The sequence below is a fragment of the Schistocerca gregaria genome, chromosome 2 (genome assembly GCF_023897955.1).
Source record: "Schistocerca gregaria isolate iqSchGreg1 chromosome 2, iqSchGreg1.2, whole genome shotgun sequence".
Taxonomy (NCBI): Eukaryota; Metazoa; Arthropoda; class Insecta; order Orthoptera; family Acrididae; genus Schistocerca; species Schistocerca gregaria.
In genome coordinates, this window is record NC_064921.1 from 691,265,562 (window position 1) to 691,290,643 (window position 25,082).

At 39.6% G+C, this 25,082-nt stretch overlaps 1 protein-coding gene across 1 annotated transcript in view; it reads left to right on the top strand.

Annotated features, from left to right (window-relative positions):
- The window catches only part of LOC126334775 (ATP-binding cassette sub-family C member 4-like), a 286,690-nt gene that overhangs the window by 151,037 nt on the left and 110,571 nt on the right, over positions 1-25,082 (top strand). Inside the window, exons 7-8 of the mRNA XM_049997363.1 lie at positions 22,238-22,376; positions 22,637-22,747. Of these exons, the coding sequence (XP_049853320.1) occupies positions 22,238-22,376; positions 22,637-22,747 (250 nt within the window). The remainder of the gene's footprint in view (positions 1-22,237; positions 22,377-22,636; positions 22,748-25,082) is intronic.

The window sequence follows — 25,082 nt, forward strand, 5'->3', positions numbered from 1 at the left end:
GAAGGATTCATGGTGTCAGTTCCATCCAGTACTAATTCAGACATTAGTCAAATCCATGCCATGTATTGTTGCGGCACTTCTGGAAAGGGGGGGGGGGGGGGGAGGGGGGCTACAAGGTATTAGGCAGATGTACCAGTTTCTTTGGCTTTTCGGTGTATTGAATATAGCTGGTGCTTCTTTTTATATAATTTCTTGCCTGTTTCCAGATCCGTACTTTTCATGCAACTTTATTCTGTGTAGGTTGGCTGAAAACTTGGAAACTGATGTAAGTAAAACTATAAATCGTTTCAGTAAATTGTTCTTTGGGAGGGGGGAATTCACAGTCATGCATCATTTTAATTTCATTAATTTTGTTTTACTTTTCACAGCACTGAATACAATCATCAATTCCAGACACATCAGTTGGAATAAGACTGTACTCGTGATTTGTCTGTGTACACTGAATTGCTATCTTCTCAAGAATGAACAACGCACCGTAGTAAATCTCATGTGAAAACTCCTCACCACGAACAAAGAGTTTCATTTGCCACGGAAGGCATTCCTACCAAAGCTAACGACACTGATTATATCAGAAAGTACGGACAAAGCGTCACACACGGTGTGGTCGTTTCTTTGTAGGGGATAACGGAATCTGTTGTACCTTGCTTGTATTCCGCAGCGCAGCCACACGTTTTGCCTGCAAGACGAGACAGTACAGTATTTCGAAAGCATGGAAAACAAGGTCTCGCTAGTGCTTGCGTAAGGTGGATAAAAAGTAAAAGAAAGAAAGAAGCGAATATCTTATTATGTACTCGTTTGCCGGCGAGGAAGAAGCTGTCTGCAACGAAGAATATTATAGTGGAACTTCTGCGGTCCGTAACAGGAGGCACTAATAACATCCGCTGGCAACTTCGCAAAGCTTTTCCACCACGATCTGAGCTCTGCACTCCGTTGCGAAAAAGATGATAGATATCGATAACATGTTATTGTGCATGTCTCAATTTTCAATTTTCTTAAAGATCGTACCCTGAAACGTAGTGCTCCTCAAGAGACTATCTACATTTTGTTTACTGAGATTATCGGTATGCATGCGACAGAATTTTTACCAATATGTCCCAAAACGCCGCCCATAGGAACGGAATTTTTCCGTTGCTCAAAACTCGGCTGCTGTTGGTGATGAAAAGGTAGTGTCAAGTGTTTTTGATAGCCCTTGGGCTAGAGACCATTTGTATACCCAAAAGAAGGATCGTCTTAGTGTCACTATCCCACAGTACAGGATCACACTTCCTCCTGCTCAGGCAAATGAAGCGAATCGGTTGGTTCTTTCTGCATTTGATGCGGTATACTGTGGCCCTGGTGGGACTTATGGAGGCACCATTAGTTCATGTGAGGTTCCTCGGAAACCTCCAGAAAAAGTTTTTTTACTATATTTTCGCCACCACTAACGGAAAAATCCGAGCCGATGATTCCAAGATAGCAATGCACAGCAAATGGCCGCAATTTTGACGATATATTCCTAAGATCCCGATCTCGAAAATCCTTGAAAATTTTCTTGTTACCTTTATTCCTTTCCGAGGTACAGAGGTTCAAAATTACCCTACTCGTACACTTAAAGAATGCACGGAAAAATTAAGTAAATTGACTGATGACGGGTATAAATGTACTAAACTCATGTTTTAATTAACAAACGGGTATACCCGTGAATAAATGAATGAATGAAGCATTTGCGCAAATCCATGGCAGGTTTCTGAGTAAATCCCCAAAAAAGCATTTTCATCCATACTTTCGCCGTCAGCAGCGGATCAAACCCGCAACCGTGGATACCAAGACGGCTACCCACAGACAATGGCTGTAATTTTTGCAATATATTCTTAAGATTCCAGTCTCGGACAGCCTCGAAAATATTCTAAATATATTTATCCGTTTCCGAGATAATTGGAAATTTGTGGTAAGATCTTATGGGATCAAACTGCTGAGGTCATCGGTCCCTAAGCTTACGCACTACTTAATCTAACTTAAATTAACTTACTCCAAGGACAACACATACCCATGCCCGAGGGAGGACTCGAAACAACGACGGGGGAAGCTACGCGGACCGTGACGAGGTGCCCAAGACCGCGCGGTTTCCGAGATACAGAGGTTCAAAGTGACCCTACCTCTCCATTAAAATACGCAAGTAAAATGCGGTGTGAGGCGATAACGCGGTTTATAAAGTGACGTAGTACGGAAAAATATGCTGTAGAGTGTCTCCGTTATGACCAGAAGTGTTCTGCGAACACAGCACGTGCAAAATTTTTGTACACATAAAATCCTGTCTGAGATGTGAAATAAGTTTTGCGTAATTTCAGTTTCAGCTAAATTAACTATCAAAATTTTACTGACCCATCAAGTTCTTTTTATGTGAGTGGCAGGTCCTGCTGTGCCAGGAAAAAGAAGAGAACCAGCGGAGAAATGCTCCTGACGCACGACAAAAACGGCAAATATACTGCTCTCCATTAAAACACTCTGACTGCAAAGTGAGGTACCAGCTGCTTAGCTCTACCTTCCTCAGCAAAAATATTGGCATGCGAACGTATTTTTTTATGCTGGGAGAGAAGGAGACAGTAGCAGCTGTTGACATGTTGCTTAAATTCATTATCTGTGAACAGAATAATATGGAGATGTAATTTTGTATGAAACCATAAATCAGCGAACTCAAAAATTTTGAAAATGTAATGTGAGGCGTCATGTGTTGAGCGGTATGTCGATAAGTGGATAGAAAGAAGCATCAAGAAGGAGTCGGGAGGTAAAACAACAAGGTGATTGTTGTGCTGTGTGAGTGCTAGTCTTATTGTGTCCGTAGCGGATGTAAAAATTACAGTTAGATGGTGATACGTTTAGTGATTTTGATATGTACTATGGACAAGGAATTGCTTATTAGTCACAACTATTACTTGGCACGTTAATCTTAAAAACTATAACGTGCAGATCGGTAAGCTTCGTGAACGCTGTAAGTGCACTGTTTTGATTGTAGACAACACACTGCATACTGCGTGCAGTGAAATTAAACAAAAATGTAATAACACATTTTCATGTCGTGAATTAATATTACGAAAAATCTGAACCGAGAGCGTACGGTGTTCCAAGCGCTGCTAGGCAGCTGTGATTGTACGGTGACTTTTGAGCACAACACGGATTATTTAGTGCATACCGCAGACTATCAGTTCAAATTACAAACATATTTACGTTATTTTTTATTGTGGACAGTTGTACTATGAAATGTGCAGAGCCGCGGTCGAACTGAAACCCATAAATCTGAAACTGTGACTAGTAACGGCTATCAAACATTATGACATCGAGATACGTCACGCGTTAATTGAATGAAGCGTGTCTTGCATTCTTCGCTGCGTGTAGATGCGCTAAATGAGATAATGCTACAACCATCGCGCGTTCCAGCTGCGTAGCCAATATGTGGCTACGAACAAGACGACGATAATTAATGGACGTCGCCGACTGGCCGACAGCACGAGCTAAGTAGAAACTGGCTTTGAAAAATATTGATAATAAGCTCAATTCTCGTGAATTATATCTCTAAATAATGCTGTAAGGACTTCTTGCAAAGTGTTATTTTCTCACTGTCATTGATTTTACGTAAGTGCAAATTACCACACTGAACTGCAGATGTTTTTCGTATCAGTAACATTCAGAATTATACTACAGGCCCCAAACGTTAATTCTGCAAACCAATTAACTTATTGCAAACAACTGCTGTTACTAAAAATGATACCAGAGTTATTCAGCCTATGTATGTGTGTGTGTGTGTGTGTGTGTGTGTGTGTGTGTGTGTGTGTGTGTGTGTGTGTGTGTTATTTTCTGGTATTATTTTTATTTGCATATTTTTTGCGCTAATTTTCGTATTGATTGTTGTGAATCGAGCAGTGGTGCTGTTTCCGCATTACGTTAGCAAACAGCAGCCGACCACGATTTGTCCAGTTTGTTTTAGGTGTGTTAACAGTTGTACAAGATACAGTTTTTTGTTTCTTGACTAATTATTTACACTGCAGAATTGTTGAAGTTGTATATATAATCTTATTCTGTGTCTTTGTGCGCTTCATGTTTATTGTTCTAGTAACGTGTCTTACAGTGTATGATAGAAACTTTCAATGTACAGTAGTACATTTATCATTTCCCTAGTGCCCTGCACTGCGAGGGGGGCCTATGTAGCAACAACAATAGCAAATAATATTAAAATTCAAAGATAATCGAACCAATCGAGATCGATTTATGGAAAAAAACCAAACACTCCTGCACAGAAGACTGAGTAGTGGCTTTCTGGGGAAGTGTTTTGGGGAGTCTGATGTGTAACATAAAAATAGTTTGAACATACTTTGTGGTTGGGAGAGGTAATATGGGAAAAGTAGTTACTGTGTACCAAACAGCGGGTTCGATTGTCATTAATTCTGGTCCGATAATATCAAATAACTACAAAGTAAAATTGTGCTCAACTCAAAAGTTAGTTTAAACACTGGAGCCATTTACTAGGCATGGTGTGGTGCCTTCACTGCATTCCGCCTCTGAAATGACTTTTGCACGCACTAACAAAGATCTCAGTACACCCCAAAACACTGTGTAACTTGACGTTTTTCTTATTTTCAGATGGGAAAGAAAGATAAGAAATAGGAAAAAAATCGTAGAATCAACAGGGTTTCAAATCCTAAACCTTTAGCTTAGTATCCTTGACCGTAGCCGATTGGGCTACTGAGACATATTTATAAATAAGCCATTAATGAGTTATTTATCAAACAGATACTGCACTGCTCCATGGGAACAAACACTAGATATCGAACTCTCTACAAGTACTATAAACGGCGTCATTCTCTGAGTTACGAATAATTTATTCGTGAATAAATTTGTCTGACTAATCTTCTTATTCGAATATTTTTTTGTAAATGTAGACCTCACTCTATTAATTTGATACCTCATTCGTCTATTTTACATTCTTCGTTTGGCTATGAAAATTTGGATTTTTTTTATCTTAAAACACTAATTAAAATCTTCTTAATTGACCCAATTATTCTTAAGCTTTCGAATATTGTTGGTCAAATGTTTTGAGTGCGGTGAGAACAGGACTTACTGGAAATAACACAATGGATTTTTGTCCGGATTTTGCATAGCCAAACTGTGAGAAATGTGACTTACTCCTGTCACGAAATTTTGCCATATGTGACGAAAAAGACCCCACCCTCCTCTCCTCAAATATTAATCTTTCAAGTTGAATTAACAGTCTCTGGTATGCACCAAAAAATCCGTGCTATACACAAACGTCATCGTACAAGCACAGCAATCTCGCGGCGGACAGCAACCGTACATTTCAGGTAAAAGTACGTTCTCAGTTAAAAGTTCTTAATGTCAGTCTCTGAGAGGGAAAGGCGTTATCATATTTCTGTTTAATTTCACAGTCCGCGGTATGCACTAAACAGTCTGTGCGGTCTCCAATCAAACAGTGCACTTAACAGCATTCAGGTAGATTAGCGGTTTGTACATAACAGTTTTTAAGATTAATAGGCCGAGTAGTAGTTCCGACTAATAAGCAACACGACACACAAGTTTATTAATTTCTTGCCCGCGGTATACACCGATATCACAAAACGTATCACCTTCCAAAGTTATTTTTACATTGGCCATGAACACAATACACACTAGTACTCTTGCGGCATAACCATAACCTCGTTGTTCTTGCTCAAAACGCGTTGCTCACGCTTTTCTCTCTCGACATACCAATATGTTTCTATGTCGCTCAACACATCTCGCTTCACACTACACTTTCAAAATTTCTAAGTACATGGAAAATGAAGTTAAACATGTTAATAAATGAGAAAACACATAGCATCAGAACAAATAAAAACAGAAATTATATTCATGACGACTGCACGACGTTAAACATAAATATGGTTGGACACTTCGTCTTCAGGCCACGAGTGGCCTACTGGGACCATCCGACCGCCGTGTCATCCTCGGTGGAGGATGCGGATAGGAGTGGCGTGGGGTCAGCACATCTATCTCCAGGTGGTATTCTTGACCGAAGCCGCGACTATTCGGTCGAGTAGCTCCTCAATTAGCATCACAAGGCTGGGTGCACCCCGAAAAATGGCAACAGCCCATGGCTGCTTGGATGGTCACCCATCCAAGTGCCGTCCACGCCCGACAGCGCCTAAGTTCGGTGATCTCACGGGAACCGGTGGATCCACTGCGGCAAGGCCGTTGCCAATATGGTTGGACAAGGAAATAAATTTGTAGCGCTCTTTCGGAAATAACTCTTTCAATCTATCATGAAAATAAGACAGACAAAAAAATAGAACCACAGGAAAAAGAAAAAAAAATCTCTATCATAATGTAGTGTGATGTTCTCTCGAATCTCATATGCTAAAAGTCTAAAACACAAATTAAGTATGTTGTCTGTGTACTGCTTGTATTCCTGTAATATACTACTGTCATCTTTTGAGCATATACAAAATTACACTTAAATTGTCATTACAACACATTATAAGAATTACCTTTTCATGCCTTCCGAGTTATTCTACCAAAAGTACAAATAAATGACAGAGTCTGTTAAAGAACGAATGCCATCTATCCTGCATTGGCGTGCAACAAAACAAAATACAACTGATACTTTGTACAGAACCTTGCCAATCACGTTTTGGCTCTTATTGTGATTAGTTCTTTAGCTACAAGTGTTGTGAAATTAATGCTTGTTATTTTTTTTTATGGTACAAGCTTTCTCTTAAATTATTCCTTATTTCTGACCTACGCAATAAATTTTACAGATTCCAATTCTATTTGCAACATTATATAAGTCTTTTCCATTGCTAACTTTCCTATTTTATTCTTCCATTTGCATGTTGTAGACAAATTCGTAGAAAAGAAATTGAACTATTATTACATTAACACTCTTTATGATACGAAAAATCATCTGCCTTAAATGGCTTTGAAAACTAAAAAATAATAAAACCTCCAATTTGAGTTTCAAAAATAAAATTACTTACTTTCTGCACCTCAATTCATATCGTCTACACACAGTTGGCAAATACATCCATGTATGGGCAAATTTATAACGCCCAGTCTTATTTGCATTTACCAGTTGTTATCCTGTTGAAATTACTACTCCTGTACATCTGTTCCAGTTTTCATTTAACTAACCCTTCTTCAATCTCTCTTGATGCACACCATTACAATAATCATCCCTTCCAACATTTTTTGCTGATCCAACAAAACATATTGTCCCAATTACTTCCACTACTTTACTGAATCCATTCACTCCCTATGCCTACACTACAGCAAGGTACTTTACAACTTCAAACTATGGTATTTTCCTTTGTTCCTCATATCTTATCTCTCTCTTGTTGGCATGATACAGCCAATAGATGGCGAATGATTTTAATTGTTGCATACATTAAAACCGAAGATCTCAAGCCATACAATAAGACCACAGGTACCACATGTATCAAAATAGGTTTAACATACTGGACGTTGATACACAAATTCTTTTAATAGTGTACTATACTATATTGTGGTGACTTAAGTCATGGAATAGAGATATGCCTATCTACAGATGGCAGCAGTATCACTCACACAAGGTATAAAAGGACAGTGCATTGGCGGAGTTGTCATTTGTACGTAGGTGATTCATGCGTAAAGGTTTCCAACGTGATTATGGCCGCACGACGGGAATAAACAGACTTTGAACGCAATATGGCAGTTGGAGCTACACGCAAGGGACATTCCAATTCGGGAATAGTTAGGGAATTCAGTATTCGAGATTCATAGTGTCAAGGGTGTGTCGAGAATACCAAATTTCAGGTATTACCTCTCACCACAGACAACACCTTTGCCGACGGCCTTCACTGAACGACCGAGAGCAGCAGCTTTTGCACAGAGTTGTCAGTGCTAACAGACAAACAACACTGCGTGATATAATAGCAGAAATCAATATGGGACGTACGACGAACGTATCCGTTGGTACACTGCGGCGAAATTTGGCGCTAATGGGCTGTGGCAGCAGACGACCGACAGAAGTACCTTTCTAACAGCACGACATCGCCTGCAGCGCCTGTCCTTGGTTCGCGACCATATTGGCTGGACCTAGACAACTGAAAAATCATGGCTGTGTCAGACGAGTCCCTACCTCAGTTGATAAGAGCTGGTGATAGGTTTCGAGTGTAGTGAGGATACCACGAAGTCATAGACCCAAGTTATCAACCAGGCACTGTTCTACATTTACATCCATAATCCGCTAGCCTCCTGACGGTGTGTGGCGCAGGGTACTTTGAGTATCTCTATCGGTTCTCCCTTCTATTCCAGTCTCGTATTGTTTTTGGAAAGAAAGATTGTCGGTATGCCTCTATGTGGCTCTAATCTCTTTGATTTTATCCCCATTGTCTCTTCGTGAGATATTCGTAGGAGGGAGCAATATACTGCTTGACTCCTCGGTGAAGGTATGTTCTCGAAACTTCAACAAAAGCCTGTACCGAGCTTCTAAGCGTCTCTCCTGCAGTCTTCCACTGGAGTTTATCTATCATCTCCGTAACGCTTTCGCGATTACTAAATGATCCTGTAACGCTGAATCTTCTCTATCTCTTCTATCAACCCTATCTGGTACGGATCCCACACTGGTGAGCAGTATTCAAGCAGTGGGCGAACAAATGTACTGTAACCTACTTTCTTTGTTTTCGGATTGCATTTACTTAGGATTCTTCCAATGAATCTCAGTCTGGCATCTGCTTTACCGACGATCAACTTTATATGATCATTCCATTTTAAATCACTCCTAATGCCTACTCTCAGATAATTTATGGAATTAACTGCTTCCAGTTGCTGACCTGCTGTATTGTAGCTAAATGATAAAGGATCTTTCTTTCTACGAATTCGCAGCACATTACACTTGTCTACATTGAGATTCAACTGCCATTCCTTGCACCCTGCGTCAATTCGTTGCAAATCCTCGTGCATTTCAGTACAATTTTCCATTGCTACAACCTCTCCATATACTACAGCATCATCCGCAAAAAGTCTCAGTGAACTTCCGATGTTATCCACAAGGTCATTTATGTATATTGTGAATAGCAACGGTCCTATGACACTCCCCTGCGGCATACCTGAAATCACTCTTACTTCGAAAGACTTCTCTCCATTGAGAATGCCATGCTGCGTTCTGTTATCTAGGAACCCTTTAATCCAATCACACCATTGGTCTGATAGTCCATATGCCCTCAATTTTTTTCATTAAATGACTGTGGGGAACTGTATCAAACGCCTTGCGGAAGTCAAAAAACACGTCCCTTGGAGAAGTCAAGAAACACGGCATCTACCTGGGAACCCTCGTCTATGGCCCTCTGAGTGTCGTGGACGAATAGGGCGAGCTGGGTTTCACATGATCGTATTTTTCGAAACCCATGCTGATTCCTACAGAGTAGATTTCTAGTCTTCAGAAAAGTCATTATGCTCGAACATAAATACGTGTCCCAAAATTCTAAAACTGATCGATGTTAGAGATATAGGTCTATAGTTCTGCACATCTGTTCGACGTCCTTTCTTGAAAACGGGGATGGCCTGTGCCCTTTCCCAATCCTTTGGAACGCTACGCTCTTCTATAGACATACGGTATACCGCTGCAAGCTCGTAGCGGCTTCGTAACGGTGTGGGCCGTGTTTACGTAGAATAGACTCGGTGCTCTGATCGAAATGAACTAATCGTTGAGTGGAAATGGTTCTGATCGGCTACTTGGAGAACATACGCAGCAAATATTAATGGAATTATTATGGATGACAATGCGCCATGTCACCAGTTTTTCGTGATTGGTTTGAAGAATATTCTGGAAAATTCGAGCGAATGATTTGGCCACCCAGATCGGCCGACATTACTCCCATCGAACATTTGTGGAAGATAATCGAGAGGTCAGTTCGTGCACAACACCGGCAACACTTCCACTATTACGGACGGTTATAGAGGCAGAATGGCTCAGTATTTCTGCAGGAGGCTACCAAAGAATTGTTCAGTGCATGCTAGCCGGCCGGAGTGGCCGTGCGGTTCTAGGCGCTAAAGTCTGGAGTCGAGCGACCGCTACGGTAGTAGGTTCGAATCCTGCCTCGGACATGGATGTATGCGATGTCCTTAGGTTAGTTAGGTTTAAGTAGTTCTAAGTACTAGGCGACTGATGACCTTAGACGTTAAGGCGCATAGTGCTCAGAGCCATTTGAACCATTTTTTGAGTCCATGCTACTTCGAGTGGCTGCACCACGCTGGACAAAAGGAGGTCCGACACGGTATTAAGAGGCATTCCATGACTTTTTGTCACTCTCTCTCTCTCTCTCTCTCTCTCTCTCTCTCTCTCTGTCGACACACGTTGCTTAATTCGTCTACGTAGGCAATGCTGGAAGTCGGCTTATGCAAGTAACGCGAAATACATGGATTTAGCCAGATCTGATTTCTTAACACATTCAACAGTAGCGTGACAAAGATGTACGCTGTAACAGTAGTTTATCCCAGTAAAAACATCGATAATCACGGAGCACAACGAAAGTCATAGTCACAGCGGTAGCCGAGGTATCCTGAACTTGACCATGAAATATTTCAGCCGTGGCTTTTCCCACCGTCAAAAGAAGTCGCAACACTGCTGGAGGCTGGTCGGAAATACCACGGTGCAGAACTGGTTGGTGTGAACCGTGGCCATCTCAACTGTTTTGTAACAGGAACATCCCTTCCCATTTTCTCCATAGTACATAGTCATGTTTAAATATTTTGTTACTTATAATCTGATTAAAAACGGAAAGAATAAATTGCTGTTGATGAAAAGAGCAGCAATGACATTTGTGTTCTTGCTTGTCACAAACGGTTTTTTTTTCCGTGGGTGTGGTTAGGAGGGAATCAGTACAACTTAAATTGCTACACGTGAAAGAAGCGTCAATGACATTTAGTCTTGTCGCAAATATTTGGTTGCTTTCTAAATACGTCGCGATTTCCGAGGATTTCGGTGCTATCTTGCTGACTGACTAACAGTTTTGAGTTACAGATGAACTCTTTCTGTGTGAACACACCAATAATTAGACGAACAGTTTTGAGTTACAGATGAACTCTTTCTGTGTGAACACACCAATAATGAGACACTCGTGCATATTGTAAGATGCCAAGGAGAGCAACTGTGACATACGCAGCCTTTGATATGTATTTTTCGTGCATCTGTAGGCGTGTAAGAGAACACTGCTCAGTTCTTTTGGTTGTTATGCTAGTATAACGAAAAGGAACTATGAGTCTTGTATTGAAAAATACGGAATCCGATGTTTTCATGCTACGAGGAGTAAGAAATGCTCAAATAACATGACCTTTGGAACTAAGGAAAAATTTCATACCTATCAGAGTAGTTGTAAAGCTGATCATTTGTCAAAACAATTGTAAAATATCGATGATAGATTTCTTAGAGGTGACAAACGTTTGCAATTTTATGAATGGAGTACATTTACCAATATCAAACAATAGAGGGAGCATTTGCGAGGTGATAAGACTTATCGGAGTTACCGGTAGATATTCTATAAAGCGCTATGGCGAGCGGTGTTACTCGATGTGGGAAAAAAAAAAAGAAAAACTTATCTGTTGGCAAAAGGCATGAGCTCCAACCTTATTCATTGCATGGATTCTTCTACCGTGTAAGGACTGGAGTGCATGAATGGCTCAGTTAGTAGTGACACTGTTATCAACTGTTCATAGTTACTTACTACATAAACTTCCGTATTCTTACACAAAAGCGGAGGCGAGATTCCAGCAGTTCATAGTCTCGTAAATTTGATAAGGCGCCTGCGGGAAATATTATTTTTGCTCTTACTAAATTATGCTTGCAATTTTCTTAAGAAAAAAAGTAACTTCACTATAATCCAATAGATTATTCATTTATGTAAATTATACAATTACACTGATCCGTTTAATTTCTATGCGCAGTTTCCTATCATCGGTTCACTTCCAAATCACAGTTTAGGTAGAAGACATCTCAGACATCTCCGAATCTTGTTTCCACCATGTAGCATGTTTGGATGTCACCAAATCGTCTTGTACCTAAACAAACTTGTATGGCATCCAATTGCGTATAATGGCACGTGGTGCTCTAGAGCACACTATGATGAACGGTGTCCACTGCCAGATGTGACATTGCCTAATTTTGGGCTGACCTTGCCTCCTCTAATATCATTATGATATTTTAATTTGACTAACTTAACCCTGATCTGGTCTCATAGGATGTCATACACTACTGGCCATTAAAATTGCTACACCAAGAAGAAATTCAGATGATAAACGGGCATTCATTCGACAAATATATTATACTAGAACTGACATGTGATTACATTTTCACGCAGTTTGGGTTCTTAGATTCTGAGAAATCAGTACCCAGAACATCCATAACTGGCCGTAATAACAGCCTTGATACGCCTAGGCATTAACTCAAACAGAGCTTGGATGGCGTGTACAGGTACAGCTGCCGATGCAGCTTCAACACGATACCACAGTTCATCAAGAGTAGTGACAGGCGTGTTGTGACGAGCCAGTTGCTCTGCCACCATTGACCAGACGTTTTCAATTGGTGAGAGATCCGGAAAATGTGCTGGCCAGGGCAGCAGTCGAACATTTTCTGTATCCAGAAAGGCCCGTACAGGACCTGCAACATGCGGTAGTGCATTATCCTGCTGAAATGTTGTGTTTCGCAGGGATCGAATGAAGGGTAGAGCCATGAGTCGGAACACATCTTAAATGTAACGCCCACTGTTCAAAGTGCCGTCAATGCGAACAAGAGGTGACCGAGACGTGTGACCAATGGCACCCCATACCATCACACCAGGTGATACGCCAGTATGGCGATGATGAATAAACGCTTCACCGCGATGTCGCCAAACACGAATGCGTCCATCATGACGCTGTAAACATAACCTGGATACATCCGCAAAAATGCCGTTTTGCCATTCGTGCACCCAGGTTCGTCATTGAGTACACCATCGCAGGCGCTCCTGTCTGTTCAAAAATGGCTCTGAGAACTATGGGACTTAACTTCTGAGGCCCTCAGTCCCCTAGAACTTAGAACTACTTAAACCTAACTAACCTAAGGACATCACACACATACATGCCCGAGGCAGGATTCGAACCTGCGACCGTAGCGGTCGCGCGGTTGCAGATTGTAGCGCCTAGAACCGCTCGGTCATTCCGGCCGGCGCTCCTGTCTGTGATGCAGCGTCAAGTTTAACCGCAGCCATGGTCTCCGAGCTGATAGTCCATGCTGCTGCAAACGTCGTCGAACTGTTCGTGCAGATGGTTGTTGTCTTGCGAACGTCCCCATCTGTTGACTCAGGGATCGAGACGTGGCTGCAGGATCCGTTACAGCCATGCGGATAAGATGCCTGTCATCTCGACTGCTAGTGATACGAGGCCGTTGGGATCCAGCACGGCGTTCCGTATTACCCTCCTGAACCCCCCGATTCCACATTCTGTTACCAGTCATTGGATATCGACCAACGCGAGCAGCAATGTCACGATACGATAAACCGCAATTGCGATAGACTACAATCCGATCTTTATCAAAGTTGGAAACGTGATGGTACGCATTTCTCCTCCTTACACGAGGCATCACAACGTTTCACCAGGCAACGCCGGTCAACTGCTGTTTGTGTATGAGAAATCGGTTGGAAATTTTCCTCATGTCTGCACGTTGTAGGTGTCGCCACCGGCGCCAACCTTGTGTGGATGCTCTGAAAAGCTAATCATTTGCATAACACAGCATCTTCTTTCTGTCAGTTAAATTTGGCGTCTGTAGCACGTCATCTTCGTGGTGTAGCAATTTTAATGGCCAGTTGTGTATATCCTATGACTTATATTTTGTCGTATGCAGTTGGTATTTTTCCACATTTCATTTTCTCCTCCCTTCTCGTTCTGCAACCAAAATTGCGACAGTGAACAGCCAGTCAGTTAGCGGCAACCAAGGAAAATATGAAATTATTCAACTATCTTGTATCTCACAGCCCGCCAAACAAGTTACCGTGACAGACGACAGTGGTAAACTCTTCCTTGTAAGATAAGTTTGTATTTTTTGTATTTCTAAATCTGTATCTGTTCGGTCTACAAATGCGGTGAACAACGTGTAATAGTAACGCGTGAATCACAGGAAATTTGCATTGAAACTGCTAGAAGAATGTGAAGACTAAGCTGACGTTAGGTACGAATGTGATGCATGGCCAGACCATTAGAGTGATTACAATACGAAATCTGAAAGTTACTTAGTGCTTTAGATGTCTTTTTCAGAGTCTTTAGTTTGGTGACAAATTAAACAGAGGGTAAAAAAGAAAAACATAAAACTATAGCAAGCAAACCAGGAAAGTACAGCATTAAAATTTTTGCCTTTAAAGCACACAGCCTTCCATTCACGTAACCTGGATATACATTGCAAAAAATAAAATAAATAAATAAATAAATCACAGACTATTTAGAGGTTCCATTTCACTCAAAATTTGTTATTGTGACTGTATGTATGGAGTAAGTGAAATGATTGCATTTACAGATCAATAGCACCAACGGTCTGAGGTACCAGTTGTTGACTCATTCTGAAACACCCACTTTAGTACATGTTCTAGCTTCCACAGCTAGCAATGCTAGCATTGGCTCTGGCATCGAGTCAATTGTACAGATTAGGAATACTGTCCTGTTGTATGTTATACCACACCTACTTGATCTGTTCACGTAGTTCTGTAATAGTTGTTAGTTGACAAGTCAGACAGGTCATTTCTCATCCCACCATATCCCACACATGCTCAATTGGAGACAAGTCGGGAGAACGTGCTGGCCAGGAAAGTTGCTGTACGTTTTGCACAGCACATTGAGTTTCACGGGCGATGTGTAGGTGAACATTATCCTGTTGGGACAATATCACCTTGCTGCTGCAAGAACGGCAAAAGAACGATCTAACAACAATATGCATCTACCGAGTGCTGATTTAGAGTTACCTCCAGCAACAACAAAGGTGAACAAAAGTTGTAGCCTATCACACCCCAGACCATAAGGCCTGGGGTGAGGCCAGTGTGTCGTCGACTAATGCACTCTTTGAGACAGCACTCACCAGGTCTATGTCGTATGCACAAACGATCACTACTTTCAGGGATGCAGAATCTGCTTCCATTGCTGAAGATCACGGCGCGCCATTCCATCTTACCAAGTGATCCTCTGATGACACCAATCGAGTCGTGCATGTCGATGCTGTGGTTTGAGTGGACGATGGGCTAGTGGTGTGCGTGCCTGTAAATGGCTCTGAGCACTATGGGACTTAACATCTCAGGTCATCAGTCACCTAGAACTTAGAACTACTTAAACCTAACTAAACTAAGGACATAACACACATCCATGCCCGATGCAGGATTCGAACCTGCGACCGTGGCGGTCGCGCGGTTCCAGACTGAAGCGCCTAGAATCGCTCGCGTGCCCGTAATCCCACTGCTAATAACCAGTTCGCAACAGTTCATGTTGACATGTCTGGGCTCACAAGCTCTCTTATCTGTGCTGTGGTAGTTGTACGATTCGCTAGTGTTGCCCTTACAATACGACGAACCTAGCGGGCATCTGTGCTTTGTAGACATCCGGAACCTTACCTATGGGTGTGAGAAAGTTCATGTGGCCACTGATACTAACATCGTTGCACAACTGATGCACCATGTACAGCTTGCGTGGCAGTTTTCCGAAAGGACTATCCTGCCAGTCTGAATATCACAAATTGACTTCTATCAAACTCACTGGGTTGGCTGTGGGACACGCACGTGCGTATTCGTGTTAATGGCTTCCTGCTTGCTGCACAAGTTTAAACCAAACTGAGCCTTCTGGCTATGATCATTCGCTATTAAAAGATAGACACAGATGGCGTTCAGATAGCTACGTCACTACGCTATCAGCACGTGTACTGTCCCCCAGGCGGCATATGCCGTCATCGGATCAAAATCAACGTCATCTTTCCAAATGTGTGTGTGTTTTTGTTTTTTTCAATGTATGTGCAGGGAAGCAACCAGGTTCCGTGCTGAACACAAACAACGTAACAAGCAAACAACGTTAAGCACAACCACAGCGTAATAACTTGGACCACGTCTTTGTATGGAGGCATAGCTACACAGGTTTCAGCTGCACAGCACTTCGGAGAGGTTTATATAATAACAACTCTATCACTATGCGAATGCTGCTGGAAACATGTCATGTCAGCTGCCATAGCTGAAACGATGGCATAACGGATAACTAGTTCAGGAAAGAATATAACCGTAGATAACTGGATTGTTAGCGTGTTCGTAGGCAACTACATCACACTGGACGCGCAAGAACGATTTTTCGCTCGGCCAGTCACATTACTTTATCGGTTTGTTACGACATTGCTATATTGGAATACTTGCATGGACGATGAAAAAATCGGCCATAATGAAATCTTCCGCAAGGCACAAAATTATCAACCGAAGGGGAGACGCCTATATTGTTGAATATAGGGTCGCAGGTGCATTGTTTTTAGTCGGTCAATTGTTGTGCTAAGTATGAGTTCTTCAAAGGGAAGTGCAAATCAGTACTGATACAGAAGTGTTGATTTTCGTGGTAGTATGGAGGCCCGCACTTAATGGAAAAGGTTGAAGAATTACAGCGGCTGCCAATTAAAAAAGAAACCATTACTAGAAATCTCTGAAGCATTGACACAATGTTGACAGAACTAATTTTTGGAGAGAAAATGGAATTAGGCCAATACCACCATTTTGTTAAGCATAACGACTATATATGTATTTATTGATGAATGTCTTATTACATGACAGTAGTTTACTCATCCACAGACAATATACAATTCATGAATTTCGTCAGAAAATATATAGCGTAATGAAATACTAGTGAGTGTAGTAGACAAAACAAGGGTGCATGGTACCCTACACACTGTGACTCAAAATTGTGTGTAGAATTTTGATTAATTACAAAAATGTTTGAAAAGTTATTTTTTATGGTATTCAGAGTTGACGTTTGAATAAAAATAAATCAGAGATCGAACACTTGTTTAAAATATCCATTAACTTTGTAGCAGGCACTTGATTAAACTACTAGTAACACATGGTACTAGTCCATGAATATGTTTATTTTCCACAAATGTATTGCAAACATTCGATTACACTCTGTCTAGAAAGATGTCATTAGGCAGCATCGAATGACTTCAGTAAGTCCAAGTTTATTCTTGTAATACTGTTGTTTCTGTCAAGTACCGTTACGATATTTTCAATGAATTGAGTGATAGCTGATTCCTTAGGGCCAACTCTTGGTTTTACAAAAATTGCATTGATTTTCATGCAAGAGATTGAATCTTTCATGTTAATTTGTAACTATGTTTCTTGACTGTCTCTGTTACTTACGACAGTACTGTTTATGCAAGCTTAAGTTGACACTGGGCGCAGTGCTTGATGGAAGTGACCATAAACGCATTTCCCATTTGTGGTCTTAGTTTGCGCATGTCGTACTGATAAGAATGTTAATAGTCCACAGTTTCTCACTTCACGTATATTGCCCTTTTCAAACAGTGGTTTTATTTCTGAAAGTCTTAAGCTAGGTATTTGAATATTCTTTCTGATAATGTGTTTTTAATATGTGAGAATGGTTCTGACATGACAGTAGCACACTTAATTATGACAGTATCATGCAAGCAACATACAGTTATTTTAGGTTACTAAACACTACAGAAGATAGTGGTTATTATGGTCATACTACCATGGAGCAGATCCTTTTAGTGAAGTAAAGTATTCAGAAAAATATTTATGAATATCATGCGCCTTTGACACTATAGACCATATCCTATTCCCACAGAAACTTGATAGTATTGGTATCAGAGGTACATCTACATCTGCATCTGTACTCTGCATACCACAGTGAGTTGCCTGGCAGAGGGTATGTCCCATTGCATTGCATTGATTTCTTCCTGTTCCATTCACATATGGAGTGTGGGAGGAATTCTTGTTTGAAGGACTCTGTGTGTGCAGTAATTATTCTAATCTTATCCTCATGATCCCTATGTGAGTGATATGTAATCATTTAAAGCCAGTTCTTGAAACATCATCAGTAGAGTTTCTCAGCATACTTTACTTCTATCTTCAAGAGACTTTCAATCCAGTTCCTTCAGTATCTCTGTGGCACTCTCCCACCAATTAAACAATCCTGTTACTGGTACTATTTGTGCTGCCCTTCTCTGTATTCGTTCAACATTCCCTGTTAGTCCTGTCTGGTACCTGTCCCATAGACATAAGCAATATTCTAAAACCAGTTGCATGAGTCATTTGTAAGCATTAGCAAACTCCTTTGTAAACTGATTGCATTTCCATAGTATTCTACCAATAAACTGAAGTCTACCACCTGCTTTACCCATGACTGAACCTATATGATCATTCCATTTCGTATCCCTACAAAGTGTTACACCAAGGTATTGTTATGAGTTGGCCGATTCCAACAGTGATTCATTGGTATTACTCATAGGATACTACAATTTTCGGTTTGTGAAGTGCCGAAGTTTACATTTCTGAACATTTAGAACAAGTTGAGAGTCTCTGCACCGTGTGAAATCTTATCAAGATGTGACTGAATATTTATGCAACTTCTTTCAGATAGTACTTCATTATAGATAACTGCATCATCTGCAGAAAGTCGATTTTACTATTGATATTGCATGCAAGGTCATTGATATACAATATGAACAGCAAGGATCCCAACACATTTCTTTGGGGCACAACTGGAGTTACTTCTACATCTGACGATGACTCTCCATCCAAGGAAAATGCTGCCCCTACCAAAAAGTCCTCAATCCAGTCACAAATTTCACTTGATACACCATATGATCATACTTCTGACAATACGTGTAGGTGCTTTTTGGAAATCAAGAAATACTGCGTTTACCTGTTTACCTTGATCCAAAGCTTTCAGTGTGTCATGCGAGAAAAGTGTGAGTTGGGTTTCACATGATCAATGTTTCTGAAATTGAGAAGGTAATTCTGTTAAAGATACCTCATTATATTTGAGCTCATAATATGTTCTAAGATTCTACAAAAAATCAGTGTCAAGGATATTGGATGATAGTTTTGTGGATCGCTTCTACTGCGCTTCTTGTAGAGGGGTGTGACCTGTGCCTTTTTCCAAGAACTAGGCATGGTTTTTTGTTTGAGTGATCTACAATAGATTAAGGCTGGAAGAGGGCATAACTCAGCTGCAAATTCAGTATAGAATTTGACAGAGATTCCATTGAGTCCTGGAGCTTTGTTCAATTTTAACTACTTCAGCTGTTTCTCAACACCACCAATACTAATAGTTATTTCATTCATTTTTTCAGTGGTGCGAGAACTAAAATGGGGCAATTTTGGAATTTCCTTTCCAATGGGATATTTGAAAATGGAGTGGAGCACTTCAGCTCTTGCTTTACTACCCTCAATTTCAATTCCTGTCTCATTCACTTGGGTCTGGACACTGACTTTGATACCACTAATAGTCATTCCCAAACAACTGGCTTAGATCATATCTTACTGGCCACAAGCAAGTAGTAGAAAGACATTGAGATATGTTAATAAATCAACCAGACATTATTATGATTACTAAGATGTAAGATATCCTTTTTTATAGATGTAAATTACCTAGCATTAATCAAACAGTCTCATAGCACTATCCAGTTTGCAGGTTACACAAGCCATTTAGTCAGTTGGAAGACACCAGAAATATTACAGACAAAGGTATCTGAGACATAAACGAGTGTTGTGAACTGCTAAAACAAACTAATAGTAAATAAAGTTATAGCAGTAGCGTCAAATTTTCATAATGTTAAGAGAAACAGTGAAGAGGATATAAAAATGCATATATCAAAAACAGATATTGCAAGTGTAGTGAATACAAAAGTTTTGAGATCTGGCTGCAAGATAACCTCGTATGGCATACTGACATTGATAACATACCATATACTATTTAATAAAAGTGCTTGAAAGTTTTTGTTATAAGGACTGTCTAATGATTGTTTATTGTGCTAAATAAATGTAAATGTCGTGTGACTGGGACCTCATGTCAGGTAGACCATTCGCCAGGTACAAGTCTTTCTATTTGACACCACTTCGGCAACTTACACGTTGATGGGGATGAAATGATGATGATTAGGACAACGCAACACCCAGTCCCTGAGTGGAGAAAATCTCTGACCCAGCGGGGAATCAAACGCGGGCCTGTAGGATTGACATTCTGTCGCACTGACAACTCAGCTACTGGGGCAGACTATTGTGCTAATATACCCTTTATATTGAAGTATGGGACCACTTTCTTGGATAACTCTCATCCTGCCTAAAACTCTTCTGAATGCATAAAAGAACAGAGAAAATTGTGGCTGGAATAAAAAAAAAAGAACAAACCTTGCAGACCACTATTTAAAAAGATGAGTATTCTTCCTCTTACATGTATTTACATCTTTGAAAGTACACTGTTCATTAAGAAATATGCAATAACAAATCCTAATGTGCTCCTCAAAAATGAAAATATACATCAACATGACGCAAGACAGAAAACTAACATGCTCCAAATAAAAACCAATTTGCATCAAAAAGAACATTGCACCTTGGTAAAATTATTTACAATAAGCTGCCAAAAGTAATGAAGGTAATAACTGATCAAAAAAATTTAAAGCTGTATGAAAAGAATATCTGTTAATGCATTGCTTTGATAGTCTGGAAGAGTTTCTCAAAAACCTATGAGAGCCTAAAAAAAGTTAATGTTACACTTATAAGCCACATTGTTTATCATTTACAAAAACATTGCGCAGATGTGACTATCTACTTGTAGCGTGTAGGCTAAAGACTATAGCCGTTAATATTAGTTTATTCACATTTTCAGTTGTAATTTTCTAGCTAAAATAGTTTAATTGTAAGTTAGAGACGAAAAAATGTATTAATTATTGTAAACATGAAGATATTTGCACTGAATTATCCAATATCTAATGAGTTGTGCTCTACACATTACATTTAAAGGACCAAATAAATACAATAAAATACAATACAGTACACTTATGGAGTTCACCATTTTGTTACATATTTTTGTAATGGTTTCACAAAAATCAAGATTTGTTTCGAGAGATTGGTTTAATATGCTCCACAATTACTGTGAAGAATGCCTAAACAACACAACAGTTTGTGAGCTCTGCATAGTCTGTAAATGAAAACTTATTTCATGTACGGCAAATTCTGTTTTTGAATAAGGCCTTAACTCAAGTTCTAATAAACCAAATTCTTCAGTACCAACACACATATATGGCACTGCTGTCCACTGTGTGTCATCTTGTAAATAACGTATATCAGGACTGTTTAAATTATTTTGTGAAAATCACATCCAAAATTTGTATTTTTAAATGTATAAAAAAGGTTGGAGGTATTTCCACAGTTCATCACATATATCTCTTATTTATCAGTGATTGAGTAAGAAAGCATATTGGTGAAACTCAGCAAAGGAAATATTGATCCTTCAGATTTAAGTCAGCAGAAATAGGATATTAAAAAAAATTAAAAAAAAAAAACTTAACTGTGGTGGTAGACTGTAAAAATGATGCCACCTTCATGATGCACACCGTGTAAATATCACTGAAATTCCCATGTCCCACTTGCTTGAAATTAAAAAAAGGTATGTGTTTTTAATCTCCTCATGTACTTCACTTGTTCGCCATATTGCAGGCATAATTCCGGAAGTTAATAAATTCTTGTCTGTGGATAATAGTTACTGTACTCAAATTGTTTCTTGTGGATGATCTATGATGAATAAATTTTTGACTGAAGTGTTTAATACTGCTTCACCATCTTTCACCATTATTGTCACCTTTCAACATAACCTAACATCATCATTATGTTGTGGGAATCAGTAGGTTCAATTGATTCTCAATATAGGCCTCTTGGTTGTCTACAGTATGAAATATTAAATACAATGGAAACTGTGAAAATGGCACTGTCATTCCAGAAACAAATGGTTAGGAATCTAATTAAGTTACTGTACTCACAGGAAACTCTTGGTGACACTATTTCATATAGGTACCATTAAATAAACTGTATAACATTCCGAGTAAAATGTATTTGTCAAATCAAGGGCTGTAAAAGTGAGTGAGAATTTAAAAATGTGTATTTAGAAACTTTATGTAGCCGTGTCACTATGCCTGGTGTGTAATCATTCTGATGTATTCAGAAAAGATTTTCTTTTCCAGGCTGGAGATGATAGTTATCCTGAAAACTTCCTATATTCGAGGTATTTTTATGAGTTTCAATCTATGTACAACTCGCTTGGCCTTGTGTTGTGCATTGGTCACATTTGTACAGGTGGGAAATGAATTGACTGCAAACAAGGTAATTTCTTTTAATGACCAAACTCATAATCAATGAAGTTACTTAAAATAGTTTTTTTATGGACTAGGAAAGAATTTTTTTCAAGGTAATTTCTTTTAATGACCAAACTCAGAATCAATGAAGTTACTTAAAATAGTTTTTTTATAGACTAGGAAAGAATTTTTTTTTCCCGAAAGTACCTGTACATCATTCGTATTAAATTTATTATATGCATCAAATACGTATACATTAAACAAATTTGACTTGTGTTGTCTTTTCAGATATTTGTTGTTCTCACATACTTCAACATTCTTGCACAGTTAATGTCCATGGTTTTTGTAAGAGGAGTGGCAGAATTAGCTGAAGCTGTAGTTTCTGTCAGACGTATTCAGGTAACAACTTAATTTGTTGTGTTCCTCACAAATTTTAAGCAGATATAGAAATATTTGTATAAGCTTGTGTATGCTTCTGTGTTTACTTTAATTGTAAATACAACAGAATAAGACAAAACAATGAAATGTCTCTTTCTGCTCCACACATATGCAACAGGTTGCAGAGATCTGTAGCATACAACATTGCTGCAGTCACTCACCTCCACCATGCCACAGATGAACGATTTATCAAGAAAGTTCAACAAATACTATGAACAGCACTGTTCCAAGAAATATTTCAAAGGAAAATAAAAATGTTAAGCAGCAGTTGCAGTTGATGTCCATATCCTACAAATACTTGCAAAAAAAAATTGAAAGAAATGGAATAGGAATTTATTTTGGAATGCTTTTCTTGGGTACTGTCAGTTAATTTGCAGAATATATTACATTCTTCACAGACTCCAACTGGGTTGTGTGCATCTTACCAGTGAGCCAATACAATTTGTTTTTCCTTTGTTAGTCCTCAGTTGCTTTTTCATTGATTAGTCTTATACTCTGAGTTTAATGGCAAGTATTTATACAGTTAGTTTTGCAATCTCAGTTTATATGGTAATATTATCAATACAAGCACTGCCAATTACCATAACTTGTTATTAATTACATGAGAGAAATTACATTTGTGTGAAATGACAAGGTACTTGGGTATAACTGTACAAAAATTGCCCTGTACATATACAACGAAGAGCGAAAGAAACTGGTACACCTGCCGAATATCGTGTAGGGCCCCTGCGGGCATGCAAAAGTGGTGCAACACGACGTGGCATGCACTCGACTAATTTCTGAACTAGTGCTGGAGGGAACTGACACCATGAATCCTGCAGGGCTGTCCATAAATCTGTAACAGTACAAGGGAATGGAGATGTCTCCTGAACAGCACATTGCAATGCAGCCCAGATATACTGAATAATGTTCATGTCTGGGGAGTTTGGTGGCCAGCGGAAGTGTTTAAACTGACTAAGGTGTTCCTGAAGCCACTCCATAGTGGTTCTGGATATGTGGGATGTTGCAGTGTCCTGATGGAATTGCCCAAGTCCTTCAGAATGCATAATGGTCATGAATAGATGCAGGTGATCAGACAGGTTGCTTACGTATGTGTCACCTGTCAGAGTCGTATCTAGACGTATAAGGGGCCCCGACAACTTATGTTAAAGTGACACATTCCACATCATTACAAAATGTTGTATTTATGCTCTATGGAACAAGGATTAATGTATGTATGTATGTATCATCCTTTTTGGGTAGCTGATAAAGATGAGGCCAAAGGGTATTAGGGATTTCAGTTTATATGGGATGAGGGAACAGTCTTTGCTCTAAACCATAAGGACTTTAAGTGATTTGTTGGTCACTAGTACACTGTGAGGTAAACTTCGTGACAGCTGTGTAGTCCAGATAATTGACAACAGTGGATAATATTAGGTCTACTTATTTATTTTCTCATTCAACCAGGGATCATCTTATGATGATAAACGACTTGTCATCATAATACAATGAAAACAGAAAGATCGGAACATACATTCGCACAGAAAATTTTATTTTTATGGGGATAGGGTTGGTGGTTAGCCGTGGCCTAACTGAAAGAACTGTCCCAACATTTATCTGAAATGATTTAGGAAGTTGTAAATGAAGATAGCCAGGCAGAGCAGACTCCCTCCTCCTGAATATGAGATCAGTGCCATAACAACAGACCTTGGCTGGTCCCTGCTGTAATCATTTAACAACATAATTATCTGTAAGAGACTGCTGATGTACTAAATTTCTGAGAATTATGAGTTTTTAATTTATAGCATGTACTGTAATAATTGTTTTATAATAACATAAATATAGCAAGTGGAAAAGAATTCAAAGTAAATAATGGAAGGTCAAATGACATGAGGATATGGTAAATACACTATGTGAACAAAAGTATCGGGATACCAGCAAAAACATACGTTTTTCATATTAGGTGCATTTTGCTGCTATCCACTGCCATGTACTCCATATCAGTGATCTCAGTAGTCATTAGACATCATGAGGGAGCAAATGGGGCACGCTGTGGAAATAATGGACTTTGAATGTGGTCAGGTGATTGGGTGTCACTTGTGTCATATCTCTGGACATCAGATTTCCACACTCCTAAACATCCCAGGGTCCACTGTTTCTGATATGATAGTGACGTGGAAATGTGAGGCAACATGTACAGCACAAAAGCGTACAGGCCGACCACATCTGTTGACTGACAGAGACTGCCAACAGTTGAAGAGGTTGTGATGTGTAATAGGCAGACATCTATCCAGACCATCACACAAGAATGAACCAT